The 23,888-nt window shown below is 43.8% G+C and overlaps 1 protein-coding gene across 4 annotated transcripts; it reads left to right on the top strand.

The window, feature by feature from the left end:
• The first annotated feature begins 464 nt into the window (after positions 1-464).
• On the top strand, positions 465-21,578 carry LOC139049713 (52 kDa repressor of the inhibitor of the protein kinase-like). 4 transcript variants are annotated; one of them, XM_070525455.1, is made up of 8 exons: positions 466-850; positions 5,427-5,696; positions 7,896-7,985; positions 9,590-9,653; positions 12,961-13,059; positions 18,568-18,827; positions 19,709-19,789; positions 20,438-21,578. In XM_070525455.1, exons 1-8 carry the CDS (start codon positions 704-706, stop codon positions 20,699-20,701), a joined length of 1,275 nt encoding a protein of 424 aa, XP_070381556.1. In that variant the 5' UTR covers positions 466-703; the 3' UTR covers positions 20,702-21,578. The 4 variants fall into 4 exon arrangements, with proteins under 4 accessions (XP_070381558.1, XP_070381556.1, XP_070381557.1 ...); XM_070525454.1 differs by lacking the exon at positions 466-850 and adding an exon at positions 1,026-1,363 and having other exon boundaries at positions 20,438-21,524; XM_070525457.1 differs by lacking the exon at positions 5,427-5,696 and having other exon boundaries at positions 465-850.
• The last annotated feature ends 2,310 nt before the right edge of the window (positions 21,579-23,888 follow it).

The following is a 23,888-nucleotide window of genomic DNA, read 5'->3' as shown; positions in this document are numbered from 1 at the left end:
AAAGTAAATAACCCAAGTGCGGAACAATGGGAGGGTCTGCTCACCAGCAGCGAGCTCGCAGCTAAACGGGCAATTGTGCAGCACGCCTGCGAGGCAGCAAGACTCAGCGGTGCCCTGGAATAGGGGCGCCGATCTTGTGAAGCGGCCAGGACTCAAGACATAAAGATACCGGCCCACCGCCAAACTCTCTGAGCAATAAAGTTTTTTCCTACGCACGTCTTGCGAAACGCGCACCTTCGTCGGTTCAAATCTCGCGCCACATTGATACATTCTGCGACTTGCACACCCCAAAGGGGACACGCAATTTGAATTTAGCATAAAAAAACGAGTGAAAAATAAAGTGTATTTTGTTCAAAAATATAGCTGCGTATTAAAGTTGTTTTAAAGTGAAAATATGTAAGCATGACAAAAGCTTTGACAGGTTTAGCCAAGCGCAGGAGCGCAGCGCCAGCAACGCAGGTGACGCCACATGCAATGGTACAGACATAGGCATATAGTTTCTTACAATAAACTATTTATTGTATGAAACTCTATGGGCAAAAGTATAAGCTATGTGTGCAGACTATGGCCAATGTCACTCTGCGCCATCTGACAACACTGCCCCTATCAACACTCGTTCGCGGTGGTGGTGCTGTTGAAGAAGGGTCTCTGTGTGTTGCGCGGTTTTTTCTTTTTTTATATATATGTTTGTTAATGCGTGGATATGCCGAACAAGTGTTGTGTGCCCGGATGTTATTACCAAGGACGGAAGAAAGTGCAAGTGTTTTCGTTTCCGAAGGAAGAAAACCTGCGGCAAAAATGGATTAGCGCGATATCAAAAAAGGATTTTGTGCCGACCAAGTACACGAAGGTAGGGCACTTTTCACGGCTCTATTTCTTCTTCTCAGCCCACGTGATCTTTGCTGAGGTTGTAAGAAAACTCGCTGCCTTACGTGTTTGTATTCATTACCCCCCGAACAGCTTTCAGGCCCGCGCATGCCTGCGCCCAAAATTTTGACGTCATATCCGGCAGGCTGATACTTCCAGTAGAAGCCGCAGCGTCAGCGACATGTATATGTCCTCGTTCCATGCTCGTTCTTTCACGCTCCTGCGCTCGGACCGTTTGATCTTTATTCTATGGTTTGACTGGAGCGGTGTAGTCGCGTTTATCGTTCCCTTTGTTGTTTTGCAGCAATTTTGTTTCCGTGCGCGATGTGCAGTGGGTACTAAAATGCCAAATAAGTGTTGTGTGCCGGGATGCACCGGCAACTACGATACGGGGAAGAGGATACAAGTGTTTTCTTTCCCTAAAGACGATGACACTCTGAAGAAGTGGCTACGCGCCATTCCTAGAAAGGACTTTGCGCCCACGACCTACACTAAGGTAAGAATTCTTGGTGGTCCCGTTGTGTGATCCTAGTTGCTCGTACTTGTTAAGCACGTTTACTGTGGTACTTCTGAAGCCCAGATAGATTTATTGTGCCCACATGGACTGTAAACACGCTTATACAAAGGGGAGAGCATTAGGTTATTTTAATAAGTGGCTTCTCAGGTGTTTACGAGACGTTTGTACGTTGCTGAAAATTTGCACAGATCATTTCCACGCTTCATGCATCAAGAGCACGACTTCATACACGGATCCAACAACAGGAAACGTTCTTACAGTTGCACTGCCAGTACCGTGGTTGCGCCGTGTATTTGTGCCTACAGTTTTTCCGGCTGTCCTTCGTGCCTTTCAGCACCGGACAACAGCACAAGAGAAGCACCTGATGCCAAGAGGAGTCGACTAGAAGCTTCCCAGCTGGCCTGTGCTGTCGAAGAGTCACTGGCTTCACATGAAGCGGAGCAGGAGAGAGACCACTTTTCGTCCCTTGAAGAACTCGAGGCGTGCTTGCAAGTGGTATCAGTGTCGGTGAAATGGATTATGATCCATAACGAAAAGTGCACGATGTTTTTGAACATCACCGATGATCGTGAACCATGGTTGAAGGCGTCATTGATGGTGTTCGAAAACCTTCAAGTGTCTGCCTGCTATCAAGGCTCCGTGATCAAGAACTTTCGTAACGATATTGTACTGGACTCAGTTCGCAAAGTAAGCTCCTTGTTGGAAATTTTGGACAATCTTTGCATGCTGTCTAAGGAGCACTGTAGTTATTGCCACCTGTCGCTTACAATACATTCCCTTTTAGACATACTGGAAGGAAGCACTAATGAAGACAAGAGAGGGCCTGTAAAGTTTATGAAGGAATAGCTACTACAGCTTACTGCAGAGCGTATTCAGTACAGCACACAGGTAATGGTGTTTGCATGCATTCTCCACACAATATCGCTGTATGCCTGTAAGTTTTTGAGAAGAACAAGACACTAACCTTGCCCCATGCGAGCACTATCAGGAAAAGTGTGCTCATCTGTTCAAATGTGCCCAGAAATTGATTCTTGCGATGCGACTTTCCTTTAGTGTGCTTCCCAGAGATTTAAACACCTGCAGCCGCATGAACACACCGTGACGTTGATGCTTGACGAAATTCATATCAAGCCTTGTTTTGATTACAAGGGTAAAACATAAGTGGTGCTGCAGTGAATTCCAATGAGGCAGCCACATCAGTACACATATTTATGGTTCAAAGTCTGCTGGGCTCATCCGAAAAGTTAGCACACATTCTTCTGGTAAAACCCGTACAGGGCGACCAACTTCATGCCACACTGAAGAAGGTAATCTCACGCTTAGAAGAGATTGGGTACAGGGTCATAGCTGTTGTCTGTGACAATAACTCGCTAAACAGGAAGGCAATGAAGACGTTTTTGCCAAAGCCTATGCTTCGTCATGTTTACCCACATCCGGCAGACCCAGATCGACCACTATTTTACGTGGTAGATGCTGTGCATCTCTTTATGTGCATAATAAATAATTTCTACCTATGCCTCGAGCTTTTAAACAATGATGTTCGTCCTGAATTCGAAATGACTGCCTCATTTAGGCATTTGAGAGATGTGCATGAAGAGTCATCTCTGCTGCTAAAGTCTGGGTATGGCTTGACGTCAAAGGCACTTAATCCAAGTGACTTGGAACGGTAGAATGTTAAGCTGCTACTGCAGGTTTATAATCTGCACATAGCCACAGCCCTGGCAGCTCGCAGTGGTGAAGCCAATCTTCAGCATGAGCCAGCAACAGCAGATTCCATCAGAAACATTCTTCGCTGGTGGAGTATTGTCAACGTAAAGACACCGAATAAAGGCTTCCATCGTCGTAATGTTGCGAAAAACCCATGGCATACCATACAGGTGACCCAAAAGTAGCTTTTCTAAATGCTTTGATTACATGGCTCGACGTCTGGGAATTTTATGGGCACGACACTGGAGTCCTTACCAAGGAGGCATTGAGTGTCCTAAGGCTCTCTGCTCAATCCTTGTTAAAATTGGTAAAGTACTGCATAAGTGAGCTTCACTTCAAGTACATCGTACTAGGGAAAGTCCAAACGGATCCTCTCGAGAGTCGTTTTAGACGGTACCGGCAGATGGCAGGTGGGCAGTACCACATATCTGTTCAACAACTCTGTGAAACAGGGGGCAGGATTCGCCTTCAAAATGCCCTCCCAAGGATGAGCACTGATGAACTCAGAGGGATCGAAGAAACAAACAGTGTCAGAGATGTAGGCACGTCCTTTAGTGTTCATGTTAGGAACGATGACCTTGACGCGCTCAGAGCACAAATGCCAGTTATTAGTTATGTTGGTGGGTATTGTGCGCATGCTACAATGAAAGTTCTAAAGTGTGAAAGTTGCCGAGGGCACTTGATTGTTGCTGGAAATGAGACCGAAATGGATAAAGACACTGGGATAGATGAAGGCACTACGGGACCGAGGTGGCTTCAAATTTTCCTCTGCCCTTGTGATTGCAGTAGTCATGTACACGGAGGTTGTAGTTGCAAAGCTTGTGACATAAAGTGCCTGCACACAGTTTCTCCATGGGCCCAACCAACGGAGTATCGTTCGGCAACTGACTCTAGACTCTCTGCCAAGGCTTGAGGACATAGATGCATGTGAAAACGGGCACGCATACGAGCTCCTTGTCACACTGGTTGCAAACTGTGCAGCAAACATAATGCCGAACAACTTGTGCAAACAAAGGAACGATCATCTAAAGAGTAGAAAGGAACAGAGGGCAACAAACCGAAAAGCTCAAATCTTTCTTGAAAAGTAATTTTCCATACCTTGTACTTTGCACATTTAATTGTGTTAAATTCCACTGTGGGTATTTTATTGCAGTTTTCTGATGTGATTTCTTTGGCCAACTTCTGCCTGTTGTAGTGCAATGAGCCTTCTTTTGTTTGTGTCGTGCATATTTTCTAGCCTTGATTTAAATGGCAGTTCGTTGTTTTGTAATTTGAACTCGTAGTGTTTTCGGAATCTCAATGCGATATGTTTCTTTTTTTCTCATTGAACTAAACCTCGGAGAGTTCTTGCTGTGGTTGGCGAATGACTTATTTGTGATAACTTGTGGCTTTGTGTGCTTTTCTTGTGTAGTGTGCACACAGATATTGTGCAATTAGGTTTGTGTGTTGGGATTTCTTATACATGCCTCTACCTGTAGCAGTGCAATAAGTGGTTATTTTTGTCACTTATTTATCCTACTATAGTCCACAATTTGGCCACCAGTGTGTTTATTGGACAGTGTTTCTTTCGCATGTCTTTGACTCTGAAATGCAGTGTGCTTTGTTTGATGCCTTTGAAGTGCAGCATTTTTCAATCTGATAAATGAATGAAATAATATTTTTGTCTAACCTACAATTATAATGTCAGTGGTTTTAGTGTTCTAACATTTGGCATGGCTTTGGCATTGCATTGTGCTATGTTCTGCTTTCTGTCATTATACTGAGGCTCCTATAGTGCATACATAAATAAACAAATGGCTATTTTCATGTATTGTTACTGTGCATGCCTCTTATCAGTGTAATGACTTCTCTTGACTGTCAGTTATGATATTATAGTACACAGTAATAAAGGCAGCATGTGCCTATATTACAGCGCGATATCATTTGCTGCCATCCATTTAAGCCACGGACATTTGTAGTGGTAAATACGTTTACAGACAGCGTCTGCTGTGATCAATAAATATGTATACATAATTCTATTCGTAGTATTAATTATTACAATTACCCTGATAAATCGGGCAAACCTGGCGGTTGAGGAACCTTTATGTGACATCAGTTCTCGCGAGGCGAGCGCACAGCAAGCGCTTGCGGCCCTCCCAGCCGGCTCGTAGTGACGTCAATGTCACATCACGTTACGTGCAGGCCTGAAGCCTGTTCAGGGGGCAATGGTTTGTTGCAAGGAGCAACCTACCAACAGGTAGGTTGCTCCCCATGCACGTGTAGTGCATGAACGGCATGCAGACGTTTCTGGATATGGTTGCAGTGGCACACAGGCACATGTTTCTCGCCTGTGCAGGTGTGTGCGGACCACTTTCATTCCTCCTGCCTGGAACGAACGACAACATACACGGATCCAAGAACGGGGCAGGTGCTCGAAGCGGCATTGCCCGTGCCGCGCCTTCGTTCCGGTTCTGTGCCGACAATATTTCCTACGTGTCCATCCTATACCTTGAAGCAGCGAGAAAACACAACAGAAACTTCAGAAGCACGAGTGACTGGAATTGAAGCTGCAAAGTTTGCCGATGGAGTTGACAAGAGGCGCTGCTTCGCGACACCAGAGCTGAAGGTGTGCTTCAAATACAGTTAAAGGTGCTCGAGTTGTGGGCGGTTCTCTATTTTAAAAACGTTGGTACGTATCCATGGTGAATTGAAGGTAACGCGAGCAACAAAGACAATAGGAGCTTGTAATGCGTACTCATTTTCATCCAAATTGTTTGCCACGCTGCCCTCATTTCATCACGAATGTGCACTGTACGCTTCTCAACATTGTTGCTGAATGTGAACCGCGGCTGAAGCCTCTGTGATGGCATGACCCGTTATCAAGGAGCCCTGATCAAAAGATTGGGAGCAAGTGTCATCCTGGATACGGATGACAATATAAGCACACTACCAGGAACAAAGCTGCCGTCATTTGCTGCCTACATTAGGCTTCTCTTGTTGATAAATAACCTAGCCCACTTTTAAGTGAAAAAAAAAACATATTTTGAATGAGCAGATAGCTTTGCTGCTCAAAGGTAAAGTTCAATAGAATGCACATTTGAAGGATCAGCCCATGGCAAATTTTTTAGGGGCACAAATGTGCTCATTGTGCACCATCCAAGTCCACTTTATCTAAATAATTAGAAAATATTCCGCAGCACATGGGGTACATGCTGATAATTGTTTAGCACTACATAGAAAACATTTAACTAGGTAGCTGTATTAAAATACCATGGTGTGTTGGCTAGTTTGTATATATTCAATGGTGTAAAAATCAGCTGGCCATGTTTCAAGCTGACCTCTCTTTTTTTTTTAGGTTTATAGTGGCAGCATCTCCAGAAAAGATCAGTGTGGAAGAAAATAGGGCCATAATGATACACCTATTTGACCAAGGGAAAGGTGCGAAATAGGTCCATGATGAAATATCACAAACCCTGGGCTACAGAAGCCCTTCATATGCTACCATTAAAGATGGGTTGTCGATATTGAAACTGGCCATTTGGTGATCAAAGTGAGAAACCCAGTGAACAGCCTGTTTCTGTCTCTCTCTCTTTATGACGACTTGGAAATGAGAAAGTATGCAGTAAAGTAGATCCCAAAACTTTTGATGACTGGACAAAAGAGAAAACATGCAGAGGCATGAGTGGCTGTTTTGATGATAGGACAATGTGCTCAGTATCAACTGTGCTCCGCAATTCGTTTTAGAGCATATGAAAATAGGTAGTGACACAAGTAGTGACCGTGGATCCGGATCATGAGACTGAAATAATCGGAAGAATAAGAATGGGCTGGGGTGCGTTTGGCAGGCATTCTTAGATCATGAACTGCAGGCTGCCATTATCCCTCAAGAGGAAAGTGTATAACAGCTGTGTCCTACCAGTACTCACGTATGGGGCAGAAATCTGGAGGCTTACGAAAAGGGTTCTACTTAAATTGAGGACGACGCAACGAGCTATGGAAAGAAGAATGATGGGTGTAACGTTAAGGGATAAGAAAAGAGCAAATTGGGTGAGGGAACAAACGCGAGTTAATGACATCTTAGTTGAAATCAAGAAAAAGAAATGGGCATGGGCAGGACATGTAATGAGGAGGGAAGGTAACCGATGGTCATTAAGGGTTACGGACTGGATACCAAGGGAAGGGAAGCGCAGCAGGGGCCGGCAGAAAGTTAGGTGGGCGGATGAGATTAAGAAGTTTGCAGGGACGACATGGCCACAATTAGTACATGACCGGGGTTGTTGGAGAAGTATGGGAGAGGCCTTTGCCCTGCAGTGGGCGTAACCAGGCTGATGATAATGATGATGATATAGCATATGTCATTTATAATGCTTCGCATAACTTATTCCACACGGTGCAGTGTCCTCATAATTTTAATGCGTAGCATTCTTTGGCTAGGTCTGGGTAAATTCGTGTGTGTAGCAAAAAACGAGTGGTGTCGTCTATGTCCAACACGGTGCATCTCGGCTGCTTTTGTTCATGTTGTGAAACAAACTGCCAGGTGCCGTTGCCAGGTGACAGGACGCACTTCCCGAGGAATGCTATGCGCTGTCTGACAATTCCCAAGTAGGGAGTTTCTACCCTAATTTCTTGTTTTTAGTTCATGTTACAAAGGGTGCTGAATTGATTTTTCCAACCTGAGCACAGAAAGCTCATTGCAAACATACAGCACATAAAATATTTATAATATTGTGATAAGCATTGTAGAACCTTACAATATTATGGTGCACACACTATTGCAGTGCTAGGTCTGCACATGGCTCATGAGAACACTTGTTGGTGCATGCAGGTCCCACATCAGCAGCAGTCAGTGAAGAGCATCCAGCAGCCAGCAGCAGGTGCTTCATCGGCTCCTTCCCCACAAATAGTGCACATTCGGGTATGGCTGTGTACCCTGATGGAATTAGTATTATGTAGGATCTGGTGTAGCATTAAAAAACTGCATGGGTAACTCTATGCCAAAAAAGTAGGATCATTGCTCTACATAATTACTGATAGTCTAAGTGCAAAATTAAACTGTTTTTCTTATCACTGAAACCTGTTTTGCCACCATTTTCTCATGTTACTTGACATGTTAAATATCATAGAATGAAGAACCAACTAATCTATAAGCGACCTTGTGATCTGCCTCGGAGTAATTTTAGAAACACTTGTGGTGCATTTGTACTGCCGTCTAGAGCGTCGTGCTGTTAGGCTATTGTTGGCTTGCATGTGGAGGATTGGCTAGGGCGTCTCTATGGTACTGCCTCTCGAAGCACTCTAGGGCGCGTACCCTAAGGTTAGGGAGTTTCCAGAGATGTGGACTGCGTTTGGATGCTAAAAATGATGAAGTGGATGCATCTTCAATGCTATGCTGAATCGACATAGTTGCGGAGCAAGGGCAGCATTCTGCCTTCAGCTGCTGGCATGAGTACTGTGTGGTCTGAGCAGACGACATGAGGCCAATCTTATCTAATTATTCACTGGACGCTTACTAAGGCCAACAGTTTCCCCTTAGTCAGTCTCGTATTGTGCACCACCGACATGCAACACCTGCAACGCGACTGTCGACACTCATGATGCCAGCGTGTACCCTTTGAAGCTTTCTGAAGTCTTTCTGAACACTTTTGTGATAACAGGGAAGCCCTTGTTCAATAAACTTGGTGAAAGAATGTCAAACGTGCGCATGATATTTGAGTAGTATACTAGGGCATAGAGACTGCTTCCGATTTACATTAAGTATCTTGTACCTCTGTGTCACAAAATGTGACCTAATTATTAGGTAAATATCATTGCAGATCCAAACTTCGATCCAAACTTCCAAACATTGCAGATCCAAACTTCCACAGCTGCCACAGCGCACCGCTGTGGCAGCTGTGCTCACGATGAAAACATAGCATGTCTCATGCTTCAAGCACAAAGATGCACAAATAATGCGTTATGTGGGGCAACCTTACATCAAAAACCGAATAAAGCCGACAGATAATGAAGCCAAGGAAAGCACAGGGGAAGCTATTCGTAGTCTTTAGTTGAAGGTGTAGAAATGATAAGCTGAAGGGAAGTGAAAGTGGACGAGAAAATAACTTGCCACCGGTGGGAGCCAAGCCCAAAACCTCCGTATTACACATGCTTTGCTCTACCATTTCTACACTTGCCAATTCTGCACTCCAAGTAAAACAACTTATAACTTCCCCAATGATATCCCAGGCTTTATTATCTGTTTGCTTCATATGGTGGTCGCTAACTGTAATTGGGCCCCTTGGTCTTCCTTCTGCTCGCTCCTTACACGAAGAAGTTGTATTTGTTATATATGAAGTTGTCATTCCACACGAAGTGTTACAGATCAAAAAGAACTGCACTGCGAAATGCACAGAGTGAGACTTCTATGACCGCACTACTTGCATAGCTTCTACAGTATTGCATGCTAAGTATGGACCGGAGTGTAGAGGCTGTGAGGTGCCACAATACTCGATAGAGGATGCTTGTTCCCCTTCCATTTTGCAGGCTCATCACACGCAATCCGGAAAGAGTTGTCAAACTAGCGACCGGCCTATTGCACTTGACCAAGGTGAGAACAACAAAGCCAAGCTGGTCGCTGCCATTCAAAGTGCTGGTTGCTCACCCGTTGGCTACTAGCTGCTTGCCAATTTTAATCACAGGTCGAATGAGGGGTGTCACTGAGTCATTTTGTCAAATGGAATTCTCTTTGTCATAGCAGACAAAGACAATCCAAGGTTGCTTGTTGAAACTGAGCTCCAAGGATGGGTTTCTTGTTCGAGCACTGTTCAATTCTAGCCTCTATCTTCCTGTGAGCATTTGTCACCAGCGTTCATGTGACATATGCAGGAGACATTTAGGAGGCGTGGTGTTTGTTGCAGATATTCTTGCATGCAAGATTATTGATGTCTGGCATGGACCACAAGGGAGACTAGTTGCAGGCTGAATTGCAGAAAAGCATTCACACCTCATCTCAGAATTTAATTCTCAAGCTGCTACGTGCTAACTCAGCATGCCAGCCACTAGTCTACAACTCTAAGATTATCCACTCTGCAAATACCAGATCTTTGCATGTCGTGAAGCAAAACTGAAAGAAGCAGTGCGTGAAATGTAACTGATTTGATGCAAAACCACCAAATGGCTCATTGAGCAAAAAAGCCAGCATCTGGCATCTGTGGCAGGCTAAATTCTCATTGACTGTGATACCGCGTCATGAGCGTGCATCAGTGGAGTTCCCATTGGCTGTGATGCCACAGCACGAGCGCGCCTCGACAGAGCAGAGCGGGTGAAAAGGGGCACCATCGCCCCAGGTGTTGCGTGAGGGGAGAAGGCATCGACGCTACGTCGCTCTCTCTCTCGGAAGCCTGTGTTATCCACGCGTTAAATTGTCCATACAAGCTCTTGCCTGCATCTAACTGCGCCTCAGTAATCCCAAATCAAAACGCAGCAGATGTCTCAACGTGCTCACTTGCCCGCAAGGGGTTCGCAACTCAAAGGACCACTCAGCGGTGTTCAAGTGGACATTAATGCTTTCACATTCACAACCCATAAGAAGTGCTTGGTGTCCTCACATTCTTTTTTCATCTAAGCACCTCTTGTAAGAGGGCAACTGATTGAACTATCTTCAACTAATTTGGAGAGTATATTTCTGGACTACAAGGAATTGGAAAGGCAGTACTTCTGTGTTAAAAGACCTGAAGAAAAAGGCATAGTTTTTCGTACAGTGCCCCTTCTCAGCATGAAGTGAATATAAGTAAAAACAATATGCAAGAAGCCGTTCCTAGGAGTTATGCTGGCTGCTGCTATGTATAGGGCTGTATCCTCTAATTCATATCGGGCAATGCTACAAAGGCTATAGCGAGACTTTGTTCACTGCTCACATGGTGCGTCACATACGAATGAAAGATATGGGTATGTGTCAAGTGATTTGATTTAAAGTGAAGTCATTACATTTACGTCACAAAATTTGACATAATTATTTCATGCAAGGCTTCGCACATCTGAACCTCTTTAGCATGCAACAAGTGGATCAGATACGTTTCTGTGACTACAGCAGCCACAGCACACCACTTGCATTATTGGACGCAGCCTCAAGTCCCCAAGATGCTGTTGTAATGTATGAAGTGGTTATTCTGTACAAAGCATTGCAGATCAAAAACAACTGCACTGGTAAATGCGTTGGGTGAGACTTCTATAACCGCACAGCTTGTTTAGCTTCTTCAGCGTTCCCTGCAAGTTGGGAAACAGAGGATGGTGTTGTTCAAAAGTTATGTAACAACAGTGTGAGTGCAAGCAGTATGGTGTTCAGACGGAGGAGTTTCCAAAATCGTAAGGCAAATCTTTTTATGCTATGAGAATCGTCTGCGAGCGAGGTAAATAAAGGGGATCTGAGGGCTTTTCTTTTTTTGTTAGTTGCAACCATACGACGAAAGTAGGCAACAAAGCCAGAAAAAAATGGTAAGGAAAAGGGAAATGAAAGGTGGACTAAAAGACAATTTGGTGCTGGCTGGAGCCGAACCCACATCTTTCAAATTATGTGTGTGGTGCTTTACGAGTTAAGCTGACACAGGAGCCATTCTTCCTTGTGCTTTCTTGGGTGTTGTTGTGCGGGGGTGTGTGCATGTGCATGCGTGCAGGTTGGCTGTGGGAGCATTAGCCAGCACTACTTCTACATCCACTGTGGTGGACAGAGAAGACCCTTTCAACCATAGGATTTACATATAATGTGTGAACTTAGGAGCAGGCAACAGAATTGTGGCAGTCTGAACAAATCATCTTTGTGTCAGCACTGGTTTCTGTGTCTGCAGAGCATGGAGACATAACTGTCATCACATGATTCACTTAACTTGCAGTGGTGGTATGGTTGCTGCTCTATGTCAATGCCATCTAAGTGTATGGCGTCTGCCTGTAGTCTGGTCATCACTTAGGCAGAAAGAACTTCAAGAGTCTTCTCATTTTCAGTTTTTTCAACTGTTGTTTCATTGCTCATGTGGGTTGCAGGCAGGCTGTTTACGTTGTATGTACATTAGTGAGCACTTGTAGTCAGATTTCATACTGTCATTAAGGTAATAGCTTTTACACCATTGCATCCTCATGCCGCAATGCTGTCTTTAATGAGGTTCTCCATCAAACTAGAGACACTACTACAATTTGGTATGTATTGTAAAAGGAAGACCCCGAAGGCCAGACCCTGTGAATTGCATCCTTTTCTGTTTCACATTTTCTTCTTTCCACCCCGTCTTCCTAAGCTTGTGGTATGACTTCACCACGCTTGTTCGCACTGCATTTTATAAAACTCGGCGCACAACAGCATCACGTTTGTCAGCAGACACTGTTCTTTAGATGGTGCATAAGGACAGCGAAGTCATCTTTTCATCGCCTGACCAAACTTTTTTTTGATCTGGGCACCAACATGCCAGCTGTTCTCCCCCATGCATTCTGTGATCGTGAAGGGATCCTCAAATTTGGCCCATAATTTCTTGCCTGGCTAGAGACTACTTCACTAGACCAATTGCTTATCTGTTACCTGGCACTGTGGACGCGTGATGATGCTGGTGGTTATTAAGACACTTTTGAATGTTCTGTGCTTTCGAAGCGGCTCTCTACGACCCTATTCTTCAATAGTGTGGCATACTGCCTGTTGCATGATGTGGCGTGAAGGGTGGCTAAATCTAGGACAGTAGAGTGGAAAGAGCATTCTATGCTGCTTTGGTGGCACATCCCTCCCACTCCACTCCTGGGCTGAAGCTCCCTTGCGAAACCTGAAAAGAAGCCTAAAGCTGGCAGGCACCATTGACTTTTGGCTACACATCACTTCTGATGTACGGCAGGTGTACGAAGTCCCCGTTTTTACGGCTTGCTTGCCGACCTTGTTCCAGGTGCAGACAATGACCGCCTTGGCACTGTGTGGATGAATGTTGAAAGTGGTGAACTCCTTGCCATGACCTCAAGCCCGCCAGAAACTGAGTCGGCGAGAGGTAGACCTTCTGGACAAATGTCCCTTTCTTCCATTCTTGAATAATGCAATGCTCTGTTTGCCGACAGCGCACAGCTTCACGGTACTGATTTGCTTGAGCATCATATGTCGAGGAGGAACCACCCATCTGTACGTCCAGTACACTGTACGAGAGCATGCTGTTGTTTTGGAATCGCATGAAGTGTGGCGCTGCAAGAACAAGGATGTGAAAAGGAATGAAGCATAGGCATGAGCGCTTACTTCCAACAACAAAATGTTATTTCGGGATTGGTTATATACTTATACGCAAACAAGACCAATGTGCACAGTGATTTCAGATCTTATATGCTACAAAGAAGGATGAAACAACGTCAAAAAACAAAAGTCAAGGAAACCTGAGTAATGCATTGCAGATGTAGCCACGTCTTGGCATGCACAAATAAACCAGTGCCTTGGTGAACAATGCCAAGGAAGGTTGACTGATGCGTTGGTCAGTGGCAAAGATGTAATCATTTCTTATGATTAACCTTACAATCTTAGATTTATTTCTGTCAACAATAGTGGTATCTTCTACAAGAGGGAAGCATGCATGCATGTAGTGAAAAGCTAGAAAACCATCGCCTGATGCATTTTTCTGTTTGTTTCTGTACTCTCCCAAGCGTTCATTAAACAAATTCATCAAAAGTTCATCGAAAAAAAGTTTCTTTCTAAAGAATCGCCTTATTTGCCCATGCCCAGAGAGATTGCTACATCTGCAATGCACTACTCAGTATATATCTTTTTTTTTGCTTTTCTTTATTTGCATCTTAAACCGATCCCAGAATTAAATTTTGTTGTTGAGGTTGAACCTTGTGTCTGTATTTCGTTTCTTCTTCCGTCCTCGCAGTGCGACACATCATGCCATTCCAAGATGATCAACCAAAAAGCCCACATCATCACTCTTGTGCTGTTGTTGCCAAACAAGCACGTAAGATGCTAACCGTTGGCGTAATTACACCATCGTGTAGTGGTCTGCTACAACACCGCACCTGTTGTACTTGCTCGCAAAAATAATGGCATTTTGCAGTTCTGTGTTGAATGCGGAGATCTCGACAAGCACACTAAACGGGACTCTTACGCACTGGCTAGCGTTGATGATGTTACTGATACAGTTCGAAAAGCAAAATACTGTTCATTGTTAGATTTGCAGGGCTATTCACTATTACTAGTGTGCGAGACTCACTGTGTCGTCGAGTGTAAGGGTAAACGTGTGCAGAGCATCAAACTGGGAAACAACAGCAGAGGGGAAGTTGGAGTAAAACAGGCATTCTAACAGATGGCCAGCTATTTATTTCTTTACAGCATACTTATTCTTCATACTTACTGTGTGGTTACAGCTGCTTACAACAGCCTGAAATTTTATTGTAACCAGTATGAAGACATGCATTATCTTTAATGATGCCACATAGCATTCTCGGGTAATCCTCAATTTTTATGTCAGCTAAGAGGTTTAGTAAGGCAATTTTGAGCAAAGGCTCCTGAAGTAACCATGTACAACCTCCCAAGCCTCAGCTCTGGTCCTACGTCAATTGATTAGCCTGCCCCAGCTGATCAACTGATCTGGATGAAATTTGTTGTTTCTGGAAGAAATAAAAAAATTTTGTGACTAATGTTTGCAGAATCTTCGCAGAGTCTGATATTATGTTCCCAAATTGGCAAGGCTTGCGAGGAAGAAAAGTACAATTTTGCCTTGTCTACAAAATATGTCTTGGCTAGTCAGCAATCTACAATGCAAACTCGCAGCGCAGAAACAAAGAAGGGTGAGAAGAATGTAAATGAGGACAATTGCTTGTCCTTGTTTTAAGTTGTCATTCTCGTCTGTTTCTGTGCTGTGAATTTGCATGTACTACAAGAAAAATAGGCATTGCTCTGGTGGCTAGAAGGGGTGGTGGAAGCATTGGTGGCCACAGAACGTAACAGTAGATCATGCCATTAGTGGCGCCTCTGTTGTTGCTATCTGGATAGCCGTACTTGCATGGCGAGCTGGGTGTGCTTGTTGCCAATAGGCCGGCATTTTGGCACTATGGGCAATATTGTAGGCATATTTGACGTTGGCTTTCCACTCATGGTGTTAGTTAGATGCGTACCCGTAACAGTAATAAGCAGCACTTAACGACCAGATGCAAATAATAAATGGAACTCGGCAAGAAAGATGACCACAATGCTGCCGTCGGGGTGGGGGGCACTCCGATCTGAGACGGCTGACATTTTCTGAGCTGCTGAGAAAATGTGCACATTTACAAAAGGGCAGCACCATCTTTAAATGTTTTAACGCATATATGGCCTTTACACATACAAACACAGTGTCCAGAGAGTTGAAAGACTGCGTGATTATTTTCGCATATCACGAATGTCACGCAATAAGCAGTTCGAAATCCCAATCGGAACAAAGCATATGTACAGTCACATTCACGTAATGCGACAAAGCTTCAAATAGCACATTCGCTGCCATTCGCCTTCTCTTGCCTTGTTCTCTGCTTTTACAAGAAAATGCAGCGTTGTTGTTGCATAAAAGTTGATGAGGCTGTGAATAATAATGTTATCTTTCCAGTGTTATGTGCAGCGAACTGGTGCGAGTTTATTTCTAGTCAATACAGAAATCAAGTACAGTATGCTATTTGTTTTTAGTTTGCTGAAGCTGTACATAACCAAGCCTTCCGTGTTTGCAATAAATGTCTGCAGTTCATCAGATGGGTGAAGTACTCCTCCCCTGGCAGCACTTGAACAGACATCTGGTGTTCCTGGTCATTCTTTGTGCTGCATAGTCTGTTATGCAGTAAATTAATTACTGAGTAATTATTTAATAACAATTACTAAATAACAATTATTAAATGATATCAACTACGTCAAAAAGAAACCTTCCTCCAGATTGTCAGGCATGTGCACGGTAAAGATCACTAAATGTGTTCGAACCAGAAGTGTCACTGATACACCTATTACAAACTGGATGAATAAAGTAAGCCTCTAGTCAGCTCGCGTGCGACATTACTTTTTCCGAGCACTCTAATAGACGTGGACAATGGCTCACATGAGCTTACACCCAGGTGAAGAGCACGTGTTTGGTGTGTTAAATGTTTATCCATTATTGTTTCTTTCTTGAGAGGGAGGGAGAAAACTTCATTAAACATGGCCCCCTGCTGTGATGCTCCTACCTCCCCTTCTGACCACCATAACATTGCTGTTCACTGAACTGGGGCCGATCCCAGTCCCTGTGGAGACTGTCCCTGATAACCATGCTGTGATGGGCTCGAGTAGGGGACATGGTATAAACTCTACTTGTCATTTTTTTTTTTAGTTTTTGATATTTCATGGTTTTGATCAATTTTTGTGGAAAACATATGTCAGCTTCCATATGACCATATGACAGATTTCATTCATATAGGTTCAACAGGTGCCTCTCCCATCTGTTCTTATCGTCAAATTCGTGTAAAACTAGAAAAAAACAGACAATCAAAGAAAGTGTCTAGGAGCATTCATATCGATAATTTATGGCTGCATTGTGCCACACCTGTGGTTCTACAGAAAGCTCTAGAGTGTGATATGGAGTCATTGCCTCCCTCTAAAGAAATTTTGAGCAAGACGAATGTAACAGGACGTCGAGTAGACATGCTGCAAGTTGTGTTACGAGTGCATAGGCTCATTTGACAAACTGCACCGGGACGGTCTCATCCATGGTGTCATCCTTGCACCAGGGTGCCCCGGTTGCCAACGGTGCAGTTTGTCAATGATGCTCGTAGTTTCACATTCTTTATTTGACAGGGCTGCGCGCCCGCTGTCTGGCTATTGTCCTGACTCTTTGGTCTATGAACTTGTGGATGCTAGATGCTGCGTCTTTCACGCTTATATTTGCATGCCTCTCCTTCTGTGCTTAAAGTGGACAGCCGCACAGCCAAGCTGCCACAGCTTTGTATGGGACTCTGTCTCTTCCAATCGAGTTGCCTGTACAGCCTTTGTAAAAAATGCACGGGCTGGCTCGCCCACACCCTGTGTGGTCAGAGGGTCATGCCAGGGCACTTTGATTGTTGGCACGCTTTTAGGCAGGGGGTAACTGAGGATGAGGAGGTATCCGCTCTTGCAATTGTGCATCCACAGCTGCTGTGTGAATAGCAAGTGTGCTGCTCATGTTACCAGTTTTTCTTGTCCCTTTCTTCCCTCCGATGGTGCTTGTCTCGGCGCCTAGTTGAATGACTGTCACTGTACCACTGTTACTAAGGGAGTGCCACAAGTATCTCACTGCTTGCATTTCGAGCTACAATCTCCAAACCATTCCTTTTTTACATTGGCAGCTGGCCTGACGAAGAAGACAATTTTGAATGACAGAGCACAGGGATGACCACAAATAGCAACGAGTAGCGTGTGAAGGTAATGCCGATTATGGCACAGTGTTTCACACACTGCAGGCCAGGATTCAGGTGTTGGTTCAGAAAATGGCCTGTTTTACGTCTACTTCAGCCTTGACGATGTGACAGATTTTTGGCATTCTGTGAACGGAAAGATCAAGATGCTGAAGAACCATTAACAGCTACAGTGGCAAAGAAAAGCGGTTTGCAGCTCAAGGCACAAGCTGCAGGATGTTTGTAGAGCTTGCATGGCAATGACAGTAATTTGACAACCTTTCAACCAAGCATTGAGACAGGGGACATTGGACAGCAGAGATATTCAAGGAAATTAAACAGCAAACAGCACACTTACTGCTCAACAGACAGTGTGACCCCCCCCCCCCCCCCCCCCCGCCGCTGCCGCCCCCTGTGGGTGCTTGTCAACACCAACACTAGGTACCTCCAGGGCCATAACCAGGGTTAGGGTTGGTGGTTCTGACAACCCCCGAAATTATCACTGTGGCAATATATGATTTAGCACAACCTCTATATATGTGCCTATATAAGTGCAATGTACATGTCAAAATATTTGTTTATACTATTGCATGTCAGCCGGGTGCTTGATTCACATGCAGAAATAAGGAAATACTTCAAAATGGCCACCACTGTCCCTGCAGAACCTCACCTCAATAATCCTGGCCTAAGCTAATTCTGGGTCTGATCATTTTCCTTGGTGCTGCCTTGCACCTGCTTCAGGCCTAGGCACACCAGCATTAATATTTTGACAAAGGCTGCACTTGGCTTCACTTACTAGGCACCTCTTTTGAAATGTCATGTAGCTTGTTCAGTGGCAGAACACACTGAGTTCAAGAGCCAGAAGCTGTGTAACTAAGCTGTAGTAGGTGAGCTTATGTGCGGGATTTGTATCTGGAAAATGTGAAAACAAAGTGTAAACCTGTGCTGCCATTTGTGGATCAGGAAAGGAACATTTTGTTTGTCGATGCTTTCTCTGCTTCATGATAAAGGAATTCCAGTCAATGTGGACATGGTTTATGTGCGTGACGCTGGTAAGTCAGTTGGTTCACTCATGATGACTAGAGTCCACTCTATGAGTTTTGGGTGATGCACATTAATTTGCAGTATGCCCATTTTTCTGCGCGCTGTGCGTACAGGTGCATGCGGGCACAAGTCGCTAGCCAAAAAGGTAAAGACCACCCGGTTCAACCAGAGCTGTGCAGTGATCGGCTGCGGCAACAATCACGAAACACGCTGGCGTTTAATGAAGGAATGGTGTTATAAACACAAAGTGCTCAGGGGCAAGTGCAGGTGCGGTGTCTACGACTTTCATCGCTTCCCGTCCTATCGCAAGTGGCGTGACAAATGGATTGCAGCATTGCGCCTACCAGATGATGAGTTCATCAATAGCAGTTGGGTAAATGCACTTTTGCTGTTTGCTGTGGCGATACAGTTGATCTTCTTCATTGATTGCGCTAATTGAATTCAAACTACTTGGGGCAGTCAATCTTCATTTGTAGTGTCCGAGGTTCCCCAGCCACTGCGGTCACATTAACAGGGAAGATGGGACAGTACACAAAAACACTTGTTCATTGGATTCACAGCAAGGAAGCCCAAAGGACTAAAATATACTTGGAGCACTGCACTAATGGGTCTCTCACAAACCATGCAGAATGTAAATTCTCTGAATAAACCAAGCATCTGTGGAATAAAATACATTTCAAAAAAGATAAATGTGTTGTTTTTGACACAACAGCAAACTACCTAGTCGCTTTATTGATGACCGGTTCCTTAGCAGTCATCGATACACAGTTGACATCAAAGGTTTGTGATCCCACGGGTTTTAAATGCTGAATATACATGCCCTCGTATGCGAATTTCGTGTTTGTGCTAGTGCATGCAGACAGTTTATCGTACAGTTTTACAAACTGCAGTTAGAAACTGCTCAGAAACTTGCCATTTCCACAGATCCTGTTGTTCATTTTGACACACCCACTGTACAGATTAGCTTATTATGTCCTGTCAGGAGCAATTAATCACTGCGTTCCCCTGCCCTTGGAAAGAGGAACACTATTATGTTTGAATTAAGTAAAACCTTCAATTGTAAATCATCGTATCAGCAACTCATTGTTTTGTTTTCGATAATGTTTTGTGTAAATTACATATAACCAACATTTCTGATATTTCAGACAAAATGCATGTTCTTGAGGAGTTTCAATGAACATGAGTTGGCTGTAATCATACATCCGTTAATATTCTCAGCGTTGCATACAGATTGCATGTATTTACTGCTTTCAGGTGTGCTCTGAGCACTTCGTTCGTGGAAGGCCGACATTTACACATCCAGTGCCAACACTGGATCTTGGCTACAGTTATGGGGTAGGTGAATGATTGCATTGCCAAATCGAATTTGCCAGCCTTAGTGCAAGTTTTAATTTGCAAGTGTCAAGCCAAAGAACTTAATTCGGCTTGGGTTACTATTTAAATCCTGAGTTCACCATGACTAAACTTGGAAAGGCAGAAAGTGAAAGTTATGGAAACTTCCTGCATGTGATGGACAATTACAGACAATTGAAAGCATTGAAAGAAGATGTGGTGCTGTGTAGAGTTGATGTATAGACCATTTTATTCAATGCACTGCTGTATTGCACAGACAGTGTTGTGCCATCTCTGAAAAAGCCGATTTAACCACTGTGCTGGCTTGGGTGCATGCTCTGTTATAACCAGTTATATGGGGTGATAATTTTTAAATTTTATGGAATTTTTAAACATCGCCTGGGGCAAGTAGCATAATTCTTGTCCTTGAGCTCTATTATTTCAAGAGGTTGACATTACTTGCACTAGGGCTTGATAGCCTTGAAGACCCAAATTAGTCATTTGGGCAACAGTAATCTAGGTGGAGATATCCCAGGCACAGATGGCAATGTTACCCAGATGCAGTGTTCACAGCTCAAGTTCCATAGACAGTTTAACACAGTTGTACACACAGTGTGCAACGTAGGCCAGTGCTTTGTTCCTCATGTGCAGGGCGTGGAAATCCAGATGCCACGGAAGACGTTGGGCACCTCGTGCTGGACAAGAGATGTTTCCACACAGAAGGATGTTCCCTTGACATGCGCAGTGGTGTGCCAGACTGAGAGCTTGACTGGTTGGCTTAGGGACAATTCCACACAGTGGGAAAGACCTTATGAACACGTTCATGTGGAACATTCATATGCGGACATGAAGTGGTTGCAGGAATACACATCATTGAAGGGACTTTTCGCGTGTCGAACCAAAGGAAAGGTGTAGAAGCGGGTGAAGTGCCGACTGCAGTTGGACGCTTTTGCAGGTTATTTATTTATATTTATATGTTCTTATTCTTGAATGAATAGTTACAGGAAGGAATTTGTAGGCTAGCCTCTGTGGTGCTCCTGTCATGGACACTGAAGCATTTACAAAATGTGTACAGAGACCTGCAAATATCAAGGGAGGGCACATTGTCACTATTCATGCCTTATAAATATTTTTTATGAGCCATTTCTGGCTCCTGTCTTGTGCCCTTTGGAATCAACAAAAGCCATAAAGTTTGAATTCTATTTGATTTTAAGTGGCTTTAAAATAGCATTTTAGTCAAAAGGAAATGCTTGACCCTTTTGAGCATTCAAGTATTGTTATTAAACAATTTCTGAACAAGTTTATGTGATGATACCACATGAATTTTATAATTATATTGTTCATTTCTTTACAATAGTGTGTTGCTATTTTGTACTGCAGTGAGTAGAGCTGTTTTTACCTAGTGTTTTCTATTCTCTTGTCCTCGAATGTTTGTGTGCAAAATTCTTTTGTTGTTAGTCTGCTGTATTGCCAAGTTAAAAGGAGGCAGGACCTCTGTCAACCTTGCAAGCTTGACAGAGGTCCTTGGTGTCCTCTCTATTTCAGAGAAAATAAGACTCGTTGATTGATTCAAAATAACTTCATGAAAACGAGAATTTTGATTTGCTTTTAGTTAGCCACATATTGCAGTATTGAATTATTACAAATTTACTATGCAACGTATGAAGCCAAGCAGATGCTGGGTACAATGTAGATACAGAGTACGGAATTAATGAAGGCACGCTGCCATTGTGAGTAAGTGCTTAAGGCATTCATTTATTTTTATTTTTTCTTTGTGTGTAATATATGTACAGTCGCAGACAGAATAAAATGGACCACGGGATCTCTGCAAACGTTCAATTCCCGAGCAGCCTGTAGCAGTAACCAGTAAAACTGCCCACGACAACGTTGTTAGCATATTCTAGTCGAGGTCCAAAATGCAAATACCAGATTGCGTTGTGAGGTTGCGGAGATATTCAGCTTTTTCTTAGATTTCATGGTCCGTAATATTCTGTCCGCGACTGTACATGTATATATAGCTCCATTTTTCAAGTATGACACACAACATTCATATACTGTCGAAGCTTGTTATAACAAAGTTGCACTTGCCATGAAAATACCCTCATTATATCCAAACTTTGTTGTAGGCATATATTCATTACATGCTGATATTGTCGAGAAACATTTTAGATTGTTGGGATCGCCACCTGGCAATATGCCTGCGAGCATATACACTATCCACCAGCAGCAGGCTTCTCCAACAAACACTTACGTGACGTCATGGATGTTATAACGATAGCATCGTGATTGATGCTTCATAATGTGGTATAGTTCAGACCGTGGGAGACTGCTGCGGAACGTTGTCGGGAGTGCCGTTACTTTATACTTTGGTATATCCCTGTTTGTTATATTGACGATAGACTGTGATTGAAGATTGAAGACTGAAGAGCAGAATGCTCCTCATCAAGAATAGTAATATTCATTTTTAAGGATGATGGTTTCCCAATTTCGTCAGTGTAGAATTGGATGTACTGCAGCGCACCGCCGAGGTCACTCGGCATCGATGGCTGTGGCAGGTATGGCTTTGTCTTGTGGCTATGGAAGGGCGAGCAATCTGTCCGGAGACTTCGACATGAGCGGTTGCATACAGTATTGTGCACACTTCAAGTATGCGAGGGATGGGGGGGGGGGGGTGGCGTAAAGGTTGTGCGCATCGAGACACCCTAGAGTGTAGTGTCGTAAATTTTGGAGGCCTTGGAGTTGATTTGGTAATTGCCACTGCTCAGGCTTTCACTTTGTTCATTTAACATTTCTTACAGGCATAATTTAAATTTAAAAAAAAAGTAGTTCATATTTTCTGACGCTACCCTTTCTTTAAAAAGAAATTGAACTTCGTGAATAAGGTACGTTGTAATGTGACGTAGTTTTTTTGCGTGCAATACGGTTGTGGAGTAGTGTGTCGCTTCTGCCGGGGTTCTTATTTCGAGTCTGACTCATGAAAACATTTTAATGCATGATAGCATTGTACAGATCATTAGGGGCTGCTCGGCAATGTGGTCCCAGGATTCTTAGCTTGAGCTGAACGAATGTGAACATTTTAACGTGGCAGCATTAAACAGATATTTCAAGGGAGCTCGGTGTTTCGAGTTGTCGCTGAAAACAGCTGGGAGGGAGGAGGCGGGTGCAAGCAATTACGTGAGCATCACATGACATGTAGCGTTGCATCCTCTTCACTTGCCTGGATATTGGCGGCGAGGACTTGTGGACTCGCCATTTGTCGGAAGCGCCTCGCTTGCTTAGTAAAAAGGGATAATGCGGCGCGCTCCTCATAGGATTCATTGGCTGTCGGCGCTTAGTAGAAACACCACGTGGGAGCTCTCCTGGGCATCTCTGTAAGTACTGTTCAAATGAACGAAGTTTTCTACAGTCAAAATATAATCTTGGGCAAACACAAAGCACAGAATAGTTTACACACACTATCTCTTTACCGAATATGTGCAGTGAGCGTTAACTGCTAGTGGTCACTGCGATGGAGTCACCCGAACCGGCTTCATGCATGAAAGGTTGGCAGTCGCTGAGACCAAACTGTGTGAAATATTTTCTTCATAACAGAATGAAGCCTCAATGCAGCGATCCACAGCGACCGACTGTACGTCTACATGCATGTCCGCGTACATTGTTTCGCTTTTGCTATGAGCGTGTTTTAATTCACACCCTGCCGTGAGTTTTAGGCCGCAGCATATGAGCATTGGCAGTACACTAGCAATCATTGTTGCATGGACACTGTCAGAGCTGTTCAAAAATAATTTCATTAGAACTCGGGGCTTTGACGCCTATGACGGTGGCCTTGTGCTGTGCCGTCGGGATGATTCAATCTTTTTTTTTTTTTTCGTCTTGGACATTTCAATGTCATTATTTCTCAAGTTGCATTGAACTGTACGTTTATCAGTCTTTTCAGTGAGTAATTACCCGCTGCTTCTTTTTCTAAATCCCGTATATTTCATCGTTTTGGTGCGCACAAGCATAATCATATGACATGCCTTTTTTTAATCTGCTTTTTACCGTTACCTTTCCATTCCAGTGAACTTGTATCTAGCATAAAAAAGTTCACAGAACAGAACTT

This window comes from Dermacentor albipictus, chromosome 9 (genome assembly GCF_038994185.2).
Source record: "Dermacentor albipictus isolate Rhodes 1998 colony chromosome 9, USDA_Dalb.pri_finalv2, whole genome shotgun sequence".
NCBI classification, from domain to species: Eukaryota; Metazoa; Arthropoda; class Arachnida; order Ixodida; family Ixodidae; genus Dermacentor; species Dermacentor albipictus.
This window is presented reverse-complemented; position numbering and strand designations above follow the sequence as displayed.

Excerpts from the sequence above, each read along its gene's own strand:
- LOC139049713 (XM_070525454.1), top strand. The coding sequence starts at position 1,049 with ATGTATATGTCCTCGTTCCATGCTCGTTCTTTCACGCTCCTGCGCTCG. Across the intron at positions 7,986-9,589 it reads CACAAATAGTGCACATTCGG|GCTCATCACACGCAATCCGG; the intron begins GTATGGCTGTGT and ends TCCATTTTGCAG. Across the intron at positions 13,060-18,567 it reads AGAAACTGAGTCGGCGAGAG|GTGCATGCGGGCACAAGTCG; the intron begins GTAGACCTTCTG and ends CTGTGCGTACAG.